This window comes from Somniosus microcephalus, chromosome 17, assembly GCF_052327205.1.
Source record: "Somniosus microcephalus isolate GS21.2 chromosome 17, FLI_Smic_1.0, whole genome shotgun sequence".
NCBI lineage: Eukaryota > Metazoa > Chordata > Chondrichthyes > Squaliformes > Somniosidae > Somniosus > Somniosus microcephalus.
This window is the reverse complement of record NC_141003.1, coordinates 23,489,847-23,507,321: the sequence shown is the minus strand read 5'-3', so window position 1 is coordinate 23,507,321 and position 17,475 is coordinate 23,489,847. Positions and strand designations below refer to the sequence as shown.

Here is a 17,475-nt window from a genome sequence, read left to right as displayed (position 1 = left end):
AATAATAATTCTAAAATGTCTAAGAGTGTTAAAAAAACAAGCCTGAAGTCTTTGTGTCTTAATGCGAGGAGCATTCATAATAAGGTGGATGAATTAGTTGTGCAAATAGATGTAAACAGATATGTTATGATTGGGATTACAGAAACATGGCTCCAGGCTGACCAAGGCTGGGAACTCAACATCCAGGAGTATTCAATATTCAGGAAAGATAGGCAAAAAGGAAAAGGAGGTGGGGTAGCATTTCTGGTTAAAGAGGAGATTAACACAATTGTAAGGAAGGATATTAGCTCTGATGATGTAGAATCTGTATGGGTAGAGCTGAGGAATACCAAGGGATAGAAAACGTTACTAGGAGATGTATACAGACCCCCAAACAGTAATGCGGAGGTTGGGGATGGCAACAAATGGGAAAATAGAGACGTGTGCAATAAGGGCACAGCAGTTATCATGGGTGACTATAATCTACATATAGATTGGGCTAACCAAATTAGTAACAATACTGTGGAGGAGGAATTCCTGGAGTGTATACGGGATGGTTTCCTGGACCAATATGTCGAGGAACCAATTAGAGATCAGGCCATCTTAGGCTGGGTATTAAGTAATGAGAAAGGATTTATTAGCAATCTTTTTGTGCGAGGCCCCTTAGGGCGGAGCGATCATAATATGATTGAATTCTTTATTAAGATGGAGAGTGAAGAATTTGACTCAGAGACTAGGGTCCTGAAATTAAATAAAGGAAACTACGATGGTATGAGGCGTGAGTTGGGTAGGATCGATTGGGGAATGTTACTCAAAGGGTTGACAGTGGATAGGCAATGGCAAACATTTAAAGATCACATGGATGAACTACAGAATTTGTTCATCCCCGTTTGGCATAAAAATAAAACAAAAAAGGTGACTCAACCGTGGCTAACAAGGGAAATTAGGGATAGCATAAGATCCAAGGAGAGGACATATAAATTGGCCAGAAAAAGCAGTAAACCTGAGGATTGGGAGCAGTTTAGGATTCAACAAAAGAGGACAAAGGGATTAATTAAGAGGGGGGAAATAGAGTATGAGAGTAAGCTTGCTTGGAACATAAAAGCTGACAGGAACAGCTTCTATAGATATGTGAAGAGAAAAAGATTGGTGAAGTCAAGCATAGGTCCCTTGCAGGCAGAATCAGGGGAATTTATAATGGGGAACAAAGAAATGGCAGACCAATTAAATACATACTTTGGTCTGTCTTCACAAAGGAGGACACAAATAACCTTCCAGAGTTGTCGGGGAACATAGGGTCTAATGAGAGTGAGGAACTGAAAGAAATCAGTATTTGTAGGGAAATGGTGATAGGGAAATTGATGGGATTGGAGGCCGATAAATCCCCAGGGCCTGATAATCTACATCCTAGGGTACTTAAGGAAGTGGCCCTAGAAATAGTAGATGCATTGCTGGTCATCTTCCAATATTCAATAGACTCTGGCACAGTTCCCATGGATTGGAGGGTAGCTAATATTACCCCACGGTTCAAAAAAGTTGGTAGAGAGAAAACAGGGAATTATAGACCGGTAAGCCTGACATCGGAAGTGGGGAAAATGCTAGAGTCCATTATAAAAGATGTAATAGCAGAGCACGTGGAAAACAGTGACAGGATCGGACAAAGTCAACATGGATTTACAAAAGGTAAATCGTGCTTGCCTAATCTACTGGAATTTTTTGAGGATATTACTGGTAAAATAGATAAGGGAGAACCAGTGGATGTGGTGTATTTGGACTTTCAGAAGGCTTTTGATAAAGTCCTGCATAAGAGATTACCGTGTAAAGTTATGGCACAGGGGATTGGGGGCAAGCTACTGACTTGGATAGAGAACTGCGTTCCTTTAATTCTGACCATGGCACATCCCCGATTTTAATCCTTCCACCATTGCTGGCCGTGCTTTCAGCTGTCTGGGCCCTAAGCTCTGGAATTCCCTTCCTAAACCTCTCCGCCTCTCTACCTCGCCCCTCCTTTAAGACGCTCCTTAAATCTACCTCTTTCACCAAGCCTTTGGTCATCTGCCCCAATATGTGGCTGGGTGGCAAATCTTGTTTGCTAACACTCCTGTGAGGCGCTCTGGGACGATTTACTACATTAAAGGTGCTATATAAATACAAGTTGTTGGCTTTGTTGTTGTGAAGAAGACAACAAAGAAGGATTGGACTTGGATCAGCAGCTTTTGGCAGACGTAGTGGGATACGGAAGGCTGAAGATATTTTGGTGAAACAAAGACGAGAGTTTATGAAGCAATATTATCCCCATATTATTGTTCAGATCAGAGAGCTGGAACATGAGAAAAGTTGATGAGCAAAAGACACCAGGAGCAGAGATGACTAGTTGGAGAGGAATAACGGGAGTTTCCGGGATGCAAAAATCAGAATGTTGCACACAGAGGCACCTGGAACAAGAAGCCGAGGAAGACCAAGGAAGACCAAGGAGGTGCTGGATAGACAATGTCAGGAGTGACTTATCACAGAAAGGGATACAGGTGAGTGGAGTGGTCAGTCTAATTTAGAACCCACAACATTGGTGTCAATAAATTCAGCCCCATTGTCGCTACTGAGCTGATGGACGAGGATTTAGTAATAATATTAAACTTGTACAGCAACAATGTTATAAACGCAGAGCAGGACTGAGCCCTTGGGCATGGTGGCAACTCCCAGTAACCTTTTATAAGGTTTAGATTCATTTGGTGCCCCGTAGTTTCTCAATTATATCCTGTGTGTGAGGAATAAACTGAACTTTTTCAGGTTGGCAGGCTGTAACTAGTGGGGTGCCGCAAGGATCAGCGTTGGGGCCTCAGCTATTTACAATCTATATTAATGACCTAGATGAAGGGACCGAGTGTAATATATCCAAGTTTGCTGATGATACCAAGCTATGTGGGACAGTAAGCTGTGAGGAGAACACAAAGAGTCTGCAAAGGGATATTGGTAGACTGAGTGAGTGGGTAGTAAGGCGGCAGATGAAGTATAATGTAGGGAAATGTGAGGTTATTCACTTTGGTAGGAAGAATAGAGAAACTGAATATGTTTTTAAATGGTGAGAAACTTTCAAATGTTGGTGCTCAGAGAGATTTGAATATCCTCGTGCAAGAAACACAGAAAGCTGGCATGCAGGTACAGCAAGCAATAAGGAAGGCAAATGGCATGTTGGCCTTTATTTCAAGGGGATTGGAGTATAGGAGTAAGGAGGTATTGCTACAATTGTACAGGGCATGAGTGAGACCACACCTGGAGTACTGTGCACAGGTTTGGTCTCCTTATCTAAGGAAGGATATACTTGCCTTGGAGGCAACAAAGTTTCACTAGATTGATTCCTGGGATGAGAGGGCTGTCCTATGAGGAGAGATTGTGTAGAATGGGCCGATACTCTCTGGAGTTTAGAAGAATGAGAGGTGATCTCATTGAAACATACAAGATTCTGACAGGGATGGACAGGGTAAATGCTGAGAGGTTGGTTCCCCTGGCTGGAGTGTCTAGAACTAGAGGGCATAGTCGCAGGATAAGAGGTAGGCCATTTTAAACTGAGATGAGGAGGAATTTCTTCACTCAGAGGGTTGTGAATCTTTGGAATTCTCTGCCCCAGAGGGCTGTACATGCTGAGTCTTTGAGTGTATTCAGATTTTGGACCCATGGGGAAGCAAGGGATATGGAGATCGGGCGGGAAAGTGGAGTTGAGGTCGATGATCAGCTGTGATCTTATTGAATGGTGGAGCAGGCTCGAGGGGCTGTGTGGCCTACTCCTGCTCTTATTTCTTATGTTCATATGAATGGGGCGGATGTCAGCTGCTGTTAGATCATTTGAGTTTTTACAAATCTATCTGGAACCATATGTCCTTCTTAGCGATCGGTACCTGTGGAGTGGCTCAGTGTAGTACGGCCCAGGTAGTGCCTGCTCCAGCGTATCCTGCCCTTCTCTGGAGATTGCTGTGGTCTCAGCATTGATTGATGAAGCAGTTACATTTATTGTCCATCCCTCGTTGCCCTGAGACGGTGGTGGTGATGGGTCTTCTCCTTGACCCACTGCAGTCCTTGTGGCGATGGTGCTGCCGTATTAAAGCTCAGCAGATAATTCCAAGACTTTGACCCAGGGACAATGAAGGAACTGTTCTATATAGTTTAGGCGGGGTGGTGCGTGACATGGCGTGGAACACGGAGGTGATGGTGTTCCCACACCATTGCTGCTCTTGTCCTTTCCAATGATGGAGGTAGCAGTGGAGGGAGGTGCTGTTGAAGTAACATTGGCGAGTTGCTGCAGTGCATTGTATGGGCCATGGATACTGCAGCCACAGTGCATTGGTAATGGAGGGCTGAAGATTAAACCCAGTGGCTGTGAAGCAAACCGACCTGTGCTGGATGGTGTGGAACTGGATAATGGTTTTTAGCTGCAGCTTTATCAACCCAGGCGAGTGTTCCATCACACTCCTGCTGTGAGCGTTATACCTGGAGAGACTTTGATCGGTCAGTAGGTCAGCCAATCGTCAGAGTAGCCAGCCTGGGCCCTGCAATCCAGAGTTACTATGATTGGCCCAGTAACAATACTGGAGAATTCCTGCTGGCTGGGGTCCTGCTGAGAGTGGTACTATTGAAGGACAGAGATAGTTTGCTGTGCTTTCTTACTCCAGGTGATCATTAGTTGCATTTAAGGGGCATATTGTTTACAACACAGCACCTTGACAAGCTATCCAGGCACTTGAAACAGCAATATGTAGGGGGAAGCAGACAACAAAGGGATTGGTAGCTTGATCAGAATATTAATCAAGGATAGACAGATCCTAATCAACTTTCACCCCTGTCCCCCACTACAGGCAGTGCCTGGAGGGGGGGGGGGGGGGGGGGGGGGGGGGGGGGGAGAAAGAACGATGGTTATTTGGTTTGCCAAACTGTCCCACATTAACTGGCTTAGATTAATTGAGTATTTCCACTGCCACCCCCTCATTACGATACACTGACTGACTGGATTTACTCTTGCACAAGAAACCACACAACTGAGGAATTGTTTATTAATTACATAAGCAGCACTTAATTAAATCCAGAGAGCAAAGCCATTCGACTACAGCACAGTAATTCAGCAGAATCCAGTTTGATTATCAATTTCCAGTTGGGATTAGTAATTTCATCTTAATAAATTGGGACAACTAGTTTACTATCAGACTCCTCAGATAGCTGACACGTTAACATCCTTTGATATTGGAGAGCTAGTCTATTGGATAGAATCGAGATTATAAAGCCACACTTGTGATCTCAGGTGAAGTGTAAGGATGGTGTAGCCTCGACAGGTCAGTGATGGACATTCAGCTGAAGGCTCGGTCTATTCTTCAATGCTCTGCTGCTGGGACCATTCACCATCTACACCATTACCTGTACCTGGATAAGCTGTCTTCAATCGCACTTCACTTGCTCTTCAGGAAACTCACTGACTAACTGGTGTCATTATAAAGATTTAGCTAACGGAAGCTCTCACAGCACAAGGGGCGATTTGCCTGGAAATAAACACCACCCTCTACCTACTCTAAAGGACCCCTACAGGTAACAGGTTCATGTCACTACAATACACCCATGCACCTGCTGTAAACATACTGTAGTGTGAAAACACCAACTCCCGTTTGGAAATGTCCTGCTCCATTTCACCAATAACCAATCGGAGCCACCTGCTTCAGGTGTCCCTCACTGAAGCAGTTATGTTGGTACTACAGAAGACCTCAAGCTAATGAAGAATTACAGTCCAGAATGCTCAGGTTATGTGTGCAGCCTTGGTGGCTTGAGCCGGCCACTACTGGCAAGGAATACTTTGCATACACGGGCCTGCACTAAAATTATCATCTTAACTTCCCTGAATGCTGGCGGATTTAGTTCATTGCGATGACCCGTCCTGCAATTCTTGGGGCATTTTCCTCACAGAAACTATGAGCAGAGATTAAGGCAGTGATCAAAACCATGGTCAAAATCAGTTGGGTGAGAAATGGAATCACCAGGGGAGCGCCTCAGTGCTTTAGGGCAAGAGTTACATAAGAATTAGGAGCAAGAGTCGTCCATGTGGCCCCTTGAGCCCACTCCGCCATTCGCCAAGATCATGGCTGCTCTGATCTTGGCCTCAACTCCATTTTCCTGCCTGTTCCCATAACCCTCGACTTCCTGTAGCTCAAATATCTGTATCTCCACCTTGAATATATTCACTGACTCAGCCTCCACAGCACTCGGATACAGAATTACAAAGATTCACAACTCAGGAAATTCCTCCTCATCAGACTTAATGGGCAACCCCTTATCCTAAAACTAGGCCCCCTAGTTCTGAATGCCCCACGAGGGGAAACATCCTCTCAGCATCTACCCTGTCAAGCCCCCTCAGAATCTTACGTTTCAATAAGATGACGTCTCATTCTTCTAAACGCCAATGAATACAGGCCCAACCTACTCAACCTTTCCTCATAAGGCAACCCTTTCATCTCAGGAATCAACCTAGTGAACCTTCTCTGAACAGCCTCCAATGCAAGCATGTCCCTCCTTAAATAAGCTGACCAAAACTGTATGCAGTGCCCTAGGTGTGGTCTCACCAGTGCCCTGTACAGTTGTAGCAAGACTTCCCTACTTGTATACTCCATCCCCTTCAAATAAAGGCCAACATTCCATTTGCCTTTCTATTTACTTGCTGTACCTGCTGGCTAACTTTCATGTACGAGGACTCCCAGATCCTTCTGTAATGCAGCAGGATGCAGTCTATCTCCATTTAAATAATATTTTACTTTTCTATTCTTCCTACTAAAGTGGATAACCTCAGTTTCCCACATTATACTCCAGCTGCCAAATCTTTGCCCACTCACTTACCCATCTATATCCCTTTGCAGGCTGTCATCTTCAACTTGCTTTCCCACCTATCTTTATAGCATTACAAAGTTGACTACAGTACTGTCCCTCATCCAAGTCATTAATATAGATTGTAAATAGTTGAGACCCCAGCACTGATGCTGTGGCACCCCACCAGTTACAGTTTGCCAATTGCCAAATGACCCATAGAAACACAGAAGATAGGAGCAGGAGTAGGCCATTCGGCCCCTCGAGCCTGCTCCACCACTCAATGCGATCATGGCTGATCATCCAAATTCAGTACCTGGTTCCTGCTTTCTCCCCATATCCCTTGAGCCATAAGAAATATATCCAACTCCTTCTTGAATATGTTTAGTGTATTGGCGTCTACTGCCTTGTGGTAGAGAATTCCACAGGTTCACCACTCTCTGGGTGAAGAAATTCCTCCTCATTTCCATCCTAAATGGCCTACCCCTTATCCTTAGACTGTGACCCCTGGTTCTGGTCTCCCTGACCATCAGGAACATCCTGCCTGCATCTAGTCTGTCCAGTCCGGTCAGAATTTTATAAGTTTCAATGAGATCCCCTCTCATTCTTCTAAACTCCAGCGAGTACAAGCCCAATCTCTCCTCAGAAGTCATTCCTGCCATCCCAGGTATCAGCCTGGTGACTCTTTGCTGAACTCCTTGCATGGCAAGAACATCCTTCCTCAGATAAGGCAACCAAAGCTGCACACAATACTCAAGGTGTGGTCTCACCAAGGCCCTGTACAACTGCAGTAAGACGTCCTTGTTCCTGTACTCATACCCTCTTGCTACGAAGGCCAACATACCATTTGCCTTCTTAACCGCCTGCTGCACCTGCATGCTTACCTTCAGCGACTGGTGCACAAGGACACCCAGGTCTTGTTGCACTTCCCCATCTATTGCCATTCAGATTATAATCTGCCTTTGTTTTTGCCACCAAAGTGGATAACCTCACATTTATCCACATTATATTGCATCTGCCATGCACTTGCCCAATCACCCAACCAGGTATTTCTCAGCATCCTCCTCACAGCACACACCCAGCTTTGTGGCATCTGCAAATTTGGAGATATTACATCTAGTTCCCTTGTCTAGATTAATATATATCTAGATCATTAATATATATTGTGAATAGCTGGGGTCCAAGGACCGATCCCACCGGTACCCCACTAGTCACTGCCTGCCACTCAGAAAAAGCCGTTTATTCCAACTCTTTGCTTTCTGTCTGCCAACCAGTTTGCTATCCAAGTCAATACCTTGCCCCCAATCCCATGTGCCTTAACTGTATACACTAATCTTATGGAGGACCTTATTAAAAGCCTCCTGAAAGTCCATTTATCTCAACTCTTCTCTGTTAGCCAATCCTCTATCCATGCTAATATTACCATCAACACTGAGCTCTTATTTTGTGCAGTAACCTTTAACGTGGCACCTTAGCAAATGACTTTTGGAAATCCAAATCACCCTGCTCGTTACATACGCAAAGAATTCATATACATTTGTCAAACACTATTTCCCTTTCATAAAACAGAACATAATAGGAGCAAGAGCAAGCCATTTGGCCCTTTGAGCCTGCTTTGCCATTCAATAAGATCATGGCTGATCTTCTACCTCATCTCCACTATCCCCATATCCCTTGATAGTCAAAAATCCATCGATCTCAGTCTTGAATACACTGACCGACAGCCTCCACAGCCCACTGGGGTGGAGAATGCCAAAGATTCACCACCCTCAGTGAAGACATTTCTCCTCCTCAGTCCTAAAATGGCCAACCCCTTATCTTTAGACTGTGACCCTGGTTTTGGACTCCCCAGCCAGAAGAAACATCCTCCTTGCATCTAGTCTGTCAATCCCCTCATTCTACTAAACTCTAGGGTATATATTCCCAGTCTACTCATGACAAACCCATATCCTAGGAACCCATCTGCTGAACGTTCATTGCACTCCCTCTATGGCAAGTACATCCTTCCTTAGGCAAGATGACCAAAGCTGTACACAATACTCCAGGTGTGGTCTCACCAGGGCCCTATTTAATTGCAGTAAGCCATCTTCACTCATACTCAAATCCTCTTGTAATAAAGGCCAACATACCATTTGCTTTCCTAATTGCTTGCAGTTCCAGCACGTTAACTGATTTGTGTATAAGGACACCCAGGTCCCCCTGAACAAACATATCCCCAATTGCTCCATTGGTTAACTTCACATTTCTCTACATTATATTCCATTTGCTATGCTCTCGCCCACTCACTAAGCCTGTCTAAATCCCCTTGAAGCCTCCTTGCATCCTCCTCAAGTTCTCACCCAGCTTTAGATCAGCAAACCTGGATATATTATATTTGGTTCCTCATCCAAATCATTGATTAGATTGTGAATAGCTGAGGCCCAAGCACCGATCCTTGCGGTACCCCACTAGTTACAACCTGCCATCCCAAAAATGACCTGTTTATTGCTGTTGTTTTCTGTCCATTAACCAAGCCTCAATCTATGCTAGTATATTACCCCCAATCCCATGAGCTCTAATTTTGTTTAATAACCTACTGTGGCACCTTATCAAATGTCTGCTGAAAAGCCAAATACACCACATCCACTGGTTCCCCCTTAACTATTCTGCTAGTTACAACCTCAAAAATCTCCAACAGATTTGTCAAACATGATTTCCTTCAAATCTGTGTTGACTCTGCCCAATCCTGTTATTATTTTCCAAGTGCCATGTTGAGTTCAATGAAGAGGGACCAAGGACCAAGGCAGCTGAATTACATTCTAACTTTGTATTTGACACCAACATTATTCTTGCTCAACCACATTTAGTGCACTCCTGCCATGTATTGAAGATGCAATACTTCACCTTTCCCTACATTGAACCCAATGTGCCACTAACCCATGATCCTGGACAATCCATGGCCCAGAACACACTACCCACAGTCCCAGTTTGGGGGGCTTGGATTGAAATTTTTCAATCTGCATCATTGCTGTGGGTCTTGCAGAAGCCCCACAGTCCCCACTATGGATCTACCGGCACCGGTCAGTGGGTGAAACATGGGCCCTGCCCCATTACCACTAACCATGTGCCACAGTGGCTTTGGTTCCGTTACCATCATCTTTCCCATAATTCAGGTCACATCTTGAAACTAGATCAATGAAAAGCAGAGCATTTCTTTCATCAATACTCCTGTCAGAGTTCTGTGCAGCAGCTCAAGCACCACCTGGCTTTGGGAAATCTCTGCCGACTGATCATTGTTAACTCAGGATTCTCCAAAGTCAAACTCAAAGTATCCTGTATTGTCAAAACTAGTTTCTCAGCAACTGAAACTAGACTAGCCAACTGATAATGACCTACCCTCAATCCCTGACTTCCTGTAGAGGTTGTCCCCACAATAAAGGCTCCTTCAGACACCAGTGATTCTGGGGAAAGCCTCTTGTGCAGGAGTTCCACTCCGCACTGTGGGCATCACACCCCACATTGAGTGGGGTGACTGGATTAGTGCTTCCTACAGTTCCAGATCAGTAAGGATAAGAAAGTCCACGACACCTCCACCCTCAATTGATGTGCTAATACTCCCCCCTACTGCTTTATTGAATTGACTGGAGCTTTGATCGATACTGGAACTGGATTCCAGACGGATGCTGGAAGGCTGTTCAGAGCAGCTGCTGAAGACCAGGAGGGAGCTTCCCACTGCCGGTCTAGCGAGGCCCAAAACAACCCAACTAGTGGTTTAATAAAAGCAGGAAATAGGCAGGTCAGGCAGCCTCCGTGGAGAGAAACAGAGTTAATGTTTCAGGTCAATGACCTTTCATCAGAATGGGTAAAAGTTAGTGATGTAACAGAGTTTAAGCAAGTACAGGGGCAGGGAAAGGAGTGTGATAGACTTCAAGACAGCCAGGCTGGTGGAATGGGCAGACAGATGAAATTTAACAAACGTGCAAAGTGAAACATTTGGTAGGAAGAACGAGGACAGGCAATATAAACTAAAGGGTACAATCCTAAAGTGGCTGCATGAACAGAGAGACCTGGGAGTATGTGTGCACAAATCATTGAAGGTGGCAGGGCAGTTTGACAAAGCAATTAAAAAAGCATATGGGATACTGGGCTTTACAAGTAGAGGCATGGAGTACAAAAATCAAGGAAATGAACTTTTAGAAAACACTGGTTTGGCCTCAACTGGAGTATTGTGTCCAATTCTGGGCAGCGCTCTTTGGGAATGATGTGACGGCCCTAGAGAGGGTGCATGGAAGAATGATTCCAGGGATGAGGATGTCAGTTACATGGATGGCGAGAGAAGCTGGGGTTCTTAGACCAGAGAAGGTTCAGAGAGCAGATTTGAGAGGTTTTCAAAAGCATGAGGCGTCGAGACTGTAGATAGATAGAGGGGAACTGTCGCCATTGGCAGAACGGGCCAGAGCCAGAGGACACAGATTGAACGTTAGTTGTAAAAGATCCAAAGGAGACATGAGGAAAATCCTTTTTTTGTTTTTTTACTCGGAGTGGTTAATAACTGGAATGCACTGCCCGAAAGGTTGGAGGAGGCCGATTAAATCGTGGCTTTCAAAAAGGGAATTGGATAAGCAACAAATAAAAATAAAAAATTGCAGGGCTACAGGGAAAGGGCCGAGGAGTGGGACTAGCTGAAGTGCTCTTGCAAACAGCAGGCACGGGCTCAATGGTGACAGCACAGAAGGAGGCCATTCTCTGATTCTATGAACACAAGATCAGGGTTCATGTATAACAGGGTTTTATTGTCCAACAGACATCTACAGTTCCATGGAGCTGCACTCGGAGCCCACCCTGCGGCGATGGTCCATTTTCCACATGGCAACAGTCCCGACCAACAGGGCCACGGAGAGCAGAGCTACCCCAACCGCTGCTCCAGGAAGAACACGGGAGGGGGAATCAGCAGCAGCATCTGTGGGGAGAAGGGAGGGTTAGATGGGCACCAGTTACTCCATCACTAAACAGTGGCAGGGGCCTCCTTTACCTTTCTCTTCCTGGTGGATCCCAGCAGCCAATCTCTCATCTTCCAGGAAAATGATGGCTCCATCAGCGGTCACCAAGGACCCAGCCCGGTCATCGGCGCTTCTTCGCCTCTCTGGGGGAGACAAGAGGCAAGAGTTCAAGGTGGGCAATTCAATGTGCAGCTGTCTGAAGCGCTGAATCAGGTGTCCAATCCGATGGCCCAATGCAAAAACCCTCAGGCAGTGAGTACCGGAGAGATTGGACTGTAGTTAAACACTGTTCCCTCACTGTCAGACTAAGATTCACTCCTGATTCTCAGAAGGACCCACATCAACCCAGCAAAGTTTGCAGTCGTTGACGGGTCCAATGGCCAGGCTGGTCTCCTGGGGAAAGAGACCCGTTTTAAGCACTAATTTGACGAGCGGTTACACTGGACATACACACATTGCCCAGGTCTCCCCGCCCCCAGATATCGGTTCAGTTCCACCCTGGAACTCCTGGTGACAGCAGGATGCTGGATCAATGTTCAAGGCCAGAGGTGGATTCCATTCAGAACCAGTGCAAGATGTGCTCAGAGCCCCTGAGCCAGATTGCTATTCTGCTGTAGACTAACTGGGATAGAGTTGAGCGGGCAGATTGAGGACACTGCTCCTGTGCCCACTGTTGGGCCCTTGCTGAGTGAGCCCAGTGTCCAGATGCCCCACACCCACCCTTCCTCATCAGGCTTCAGTTTCTAGTCAGATCCCAGCTACTTACTGGGGCTGCAGGGAGCCGTGCAGTTCTCTCGGGTGGAAGGGAAGCAAACCTCAGCACTGCAGTGGAAGTGAACCTGGAAAGAGACAGTGCGGTCTGGTCAGTGCCACAGCTCCCAGTCAGGAGATTCATGCTTCTACAGTCAAAGGGTCAACAGGGGCCTCCTCACTGTGAGCAAGACCCAGGGAACAAGTTCAACCAAGACTGAAGGAAACTCACCTCCCCGCTCAGAGCCCGGCCCGAAACTCGGTCCCAGAAAGCGAAAGTGCTGACTACAAACCGATTCTGGTGAGTTGGGAACGGCGAATGGGAAGCGGCGTCTACCGGGAGGAGGCGGGTTTTGTAATTGTCTCCAGTAAAGGGGCACCTGGAACAGAGAAAGAGCGGGTTATATGGAGAGGGCACCTGGAACTCCCAACTACAGAGTTACAGCGGCACATCAAAGCAAAGTCCCGAGATTAGACGAGATAAAGAAACCAGTCCATTCAAGTCATCAACCTGGAGCTCAGATTGGTTTGATTATTGGCCGTTCCTTCACCCAGTCCATGTCGCCCCCCTCCCCAAATCACCAGCCTGCCCCAAGGTCCCTCACTCGCTGCCTTACCTGCCCACCAGGAGGTCCCATCGGAGCCCCGAATGCGGCTCGGGGGTGGGGGTCGCCCAGCAGTCATTGAGCACCAGCACAAGGGACGGATCGTTCCGGTTCAGGACTCGAACCTCCACAAACACGGGGTCCCGGAGCACACTCAGGATCGGGTAGTCACTGGCCACGTACCAGCTCCGGTAGCCACCATCTGGAAAGAGAAGACGATGAAGGACGGCCACTATTTGGAGAGAGAGCCTGAAGTTGGACACTAACCATCAGCAGCACTCGCTACCTCTCGCTATTCTCAGCTCCAGAACCAGGATCCCGGCCTCAGTGGCAGGCAGTGGCGGAGAAAGGCTGTAAACTCTGGGCTTCACCTGCAATTCAGACTCCTGGCTCCCCTTGTAACTGCACTGGACATGGAGCCTGCAAGAGAACGGACACGGCTGGAGAATTCAGCTCCTCACCTTCTCTACCCGCTCCATGTGCTCCCAGTCTCACCTGAAGGGGCTGTCCCGGGTCACCGATCCCAAAGCTCCATCCAAGATCTCAAACTGACCCAACACATCCGTTTCATAGACGGCGTTCACCCCGTCCAGCTACAAGAGACAGAAGACCATCATTACAGAGAAATTGAGCAAGTCTGCCATTGCCTTATCACATGTAGTGTCTTTAAGGGCCCCCATTGCCCTTTAGACCCCCTCTTTCCCACCCGACTGGCAGCCATTGATGGGGCTCCCAGCCCACAATACCTACCCGCTGAGTAGTGCCACACTCAGTGACTGCGAACTGAAAGAGCACAGTGTCTGCAGAGGCCACGGTCGGACTGCACTCCGCTCCGTGTCCATCCTTCAGATGGACCGTTGTCAGGTCTACAGGAGGCAGCGTCAAATCCTTGGAGATGGCGATCAGGACCCGGCCATCCTTGGTGCACACTGCAAGAGAGAGAGTCAATGAAAGGCGGTTAGTTGCTGCACGGGGAATGGCAAGGGAACCGTTACCGGGAGGGGGAGAAACTCCGCCCAGCGCAGCACCAGCTTCTAGTTTCCTTCTCTCCCCGTCCACACCCCAATTCTCCATCTAATGGAGACGGGTCACCAACTCCATCCCTACTGGACTGGTTACACAAGACCGGCATCAAATCCACACCCTGTCCGGTCAGTGCCAGCCAGGGACTGATCTTCACTCTGCCCTCCTATCCTGGGGCGCAATTCAACCATCAGAAGTCCCAAGTCGCATAGAGAAGGAAGGAGAGATCCTGGGTCAGGATCTCAATGATCAGACTTTCAAACTGTAGAACTGAACACGGTTCCTAAACCCGCCAGCTCCCGGACTGGAGAGGTTGGAGACTCCAGCTGATGTTTCAGGACAGGAGGAGAGAGGATACTGTCCAGGGAATCCCCAGTGCAGTTGGATTGCGGCTGGTCCTGGGAAGCCCTGGCCCAGAATATAGGCGAGCCGAGAATACACCCACCTGGCAGATTGTGGAGTGAATAGAAACACGGCGGCACATCCCGGCTCCCGGCATCAAAGCAGCAGCCTCTCCGCACACACTCACTGCCTTCAATTCCCCCAAACCCGCAGTCTTGGCGGAATTTGGGAGACAGCCAACATTGATCGGCGGGGAGGAGGAGAGAGGGCGGCTGAGATGAACAGATTGTAACAAAGAACAAGCCCAGAACCCGCAGCCCCTCCATTCTAACAAGCAAGGCTCCCAGATAAGTGAGGCTGTAGACCCGACTCCCCCTTTTTATCCCCTGTTTAACCCGCAGTAAATGAATGGTCTCATTGGCCCACGGGCTCCCCATGTGAACCCGCATTCCCACGGGGCACACGGAGATATTGGGGCCTTGTGTTTTCTGCTCCTTGAGTAGAGGGAACTGTGTTTTTTAACAAAATATAGATGTGTCTTTATTTGAAGTTGTAAAGTATGATTAAATTTACATCGGTTGAATACAATGTCTGTTTCTTTCCTTATATTCTGTTTCAGTTCATCAATAAAGAAAGGCTGAACTTGTCTCGTTCCCATAGACCCAGATTGTCCATGTTTATACGGAGTGTGAGAGGTTGCAGTCCCTCTTCCATTATTTGAAGGGGCTGATCCTCGATTTTTGGCTGCACTTCAGTCCCACTCTCCTGATCTACGGCCACCCAGTGCGGAGGGGAGCGGGCGGGTCAGGGACCTCCTCGTGGGACTGCTCCTGGGCCTGGCCAAAGTGGCCATTAACTGGTCCAGGCAGCAGGCGGTCCAGGGGGTCATTCGGCCCACCTCTCTTCCGCGGCCACGTTCACCCCTGGGTGGCCCTGGAGATGGAGCACGCGGTGTCTGCCGGCACGCTCGAGGCCTTCCGAGACCGGTGGGCACCGCAGGCACTGGAGTGCTGCATCACCATAAGGAACAGTACTTTAATTTAATTTGTTCAATTTCCTTTTAACCTTTTTTAAAGTTACAGCGCATGGTCATAGAATCATCGAATCATAGAATGGTTACAGCAGGAAAGGAGGCCATTCGGCCCGTCGAGCCCGTGCCGCTCTCTGCAAGAGCACTTCAGCCAGTCCCACTCCCCCGCCCTTTCCCCGTAGCCCTGCACATTTCTTCCCTTCAGATACTTATCCAACTCCCTTTTCAAAGCTGTGATTGAATCTGCCTCCACCGCCCTTTCAGGGAGAACATTCCAAATCTTAACCGCTCGCTGCGTAAAAAAGTCTTTCTTACGTGGCCTTTGGTTCTTTTGCCAATCACCTTAAATCTCTGTCCTCCGGTTCTCCACCCTTCTGCCAATGGGAACAGTTTCTCTCTATCTACTCTGTCCACACCCCTCATGGATTTGAACACCTCTATCAAATCTCCTCTCAATTTTCTCTGCTCCAAGGAGAACAACGCCAGCTTCTTCAGTCTTTCAACATAACTGTACTCCAGACTGGGGAATGAGGTTGGTCAGGTGGAGCAAGTTTCAATAGGTGAACATTTAGGGAACAGTAATCATAGTATCAGAAGTTTTTGGTTAGCTATGAAAAAGGACAGGGAGCAATCTAGAGTAAAAATGTTTAACAGGGGGAAATGCAATTTCAGTGGGATGAGAACGGATCTGGCCCGGGTAAACTGGAATCAAAGATTGGCAGGCAAAACTGTAATAAACAATAGGCTGCCTTTAAAGAGGAAATAGTTCAGGTGCAGTTGAGGTACTTTCCAACGAGGGGGAAAGGCAGGACAACTAAAGTCAGGGCTCGCTGGATGATGAAAGAGATAGAGAATATGATGAAGCAGAAAAAGAGCGAATATGACAGATGTCAAGTTGCAAATGCATCTGAGAATCAGGCTCTATATAGAAAGTTCAGAGGAGAAGTGAAAAATCAAATAAGACGGGCAAAGAGAGGGTATGAGAATAGAATTGCAGCCAACATAAAAGGTAATCCAAAAGTCTTCTATAGGCATATAAATAGTAAAAGGGTAGTAAGAGGAGGGATGGGGATGATTAGGGACCAAAAAGGAGACCTATTCATGGAGGCAGAGGGTTTGGTTGAGGTACTAACTGAGTACTATGCATCAGTCTTCACCAAGGAAGAGGATGCTGCCATAGACATTGTAAAGGAGGAGGCAGTGGAGATACTTGATAGGATATAAATTGATAAAAAGTGGCATTAGAAAGGCTGGCTGTATTTAAAGTAGATAAATCACCAGGAGCGGATGGGATGCATCCTAGGATGCTGCGGGAATTTAGGGAAGAAATCGCGGTGATACTGGCCATAATCTTCCAATCCTCCTTAGATACGGGGGCGGTGCCAGAGGACTGGAGAACTGCAAGTATTATTCCCTTGTTCAAAAAAGTGTGTAAAGATAAACCCAGCAACTACAGCCCATTCAGTTTGACCTCGGTAGTGGGGAAGCTTTTAGAAACAGTAATCAGGGACAAAATTAACAGTCGCTTGGAAAGTGTGGTTTAATTAAGGAAAGCCAGCATGGATTTGTTAAAGGCAAATCATGTTCAACTAACTTGTTTGAGTTTTTTGATGAGGTAACAGGCAGGATTGATGAGGATAATGCAGTTGACGTAGTGAACATGGATTTCAAAAAGTCGTTCGAAAAAGTGCCACATAATATGCTTGCCAGCAAAGTTGAAGCCCATGGAATAAAAGGGACAGTGGACATGGATACGGAATTGGCTGAGTGACAGGAAACAGAGAGTAGTGGTGAACGGTTGTTTTTTGGACTGGAGGAAGGTATACAGTGGTGTTCCTAAGGGGTCGGTTCTAGGACCACTGCTTTTCTTGATACATATTAATGACTTGGACATGGGTGTCCAGGGCACAATTTCAAAATTTGCAGATGAGACAAA

The 17,475-nt window shown here is 47.0% G+C and overlaps 1 protein-coding gene across 1 annotated transcript in view; it reads right to left on the bottom strand.

Annotated features, from left to right (window-relative positions):
* Positions 1-14,887, bottom strand: part of LOC147105579 (uncharacterized) — a 28,192-nt gene extending 13,305 nt beyond the window's left edge. Inside the window, exons 1-8 of the mRNA XM_086010060.1 lie at positions 14,613-14,887; positions 13,895-14,073; positions 13,640-13,737; positions 13,431-13,564; positions 13,157-13,346; positions 12,772-12,919; positions 12,556-12,628; positions 11,822-11,932 (exon numbers count right to left, since the gene is read on the bottom strand). Of these exons, the coding sequence (XP_085866186.1) occupies positions 11,822-11,932; positions 12,556-12,628; positions 12,772-12,919; positions 13,157-13,346; positions 13,431-13,564; positions 13,640-13,737; positions 13,895-14,073; positions 14,613-14,835 (1,156 nt within the window). The 5' untranslated portion in view covers positions 14,836-14,887. The remainder of the gene's footprint in view (positions 1-11,821; positions 11,933-12,555; positions 12,629-12,771; positions 12,920-13,156; positions 13,347-13,430; positions 13,565-13,639; positions 13,738-13,894; positions 14,074-14,612) is intronic.
* Positions 14,888-17,475: the final 2,588 nt, after the last annotated feature.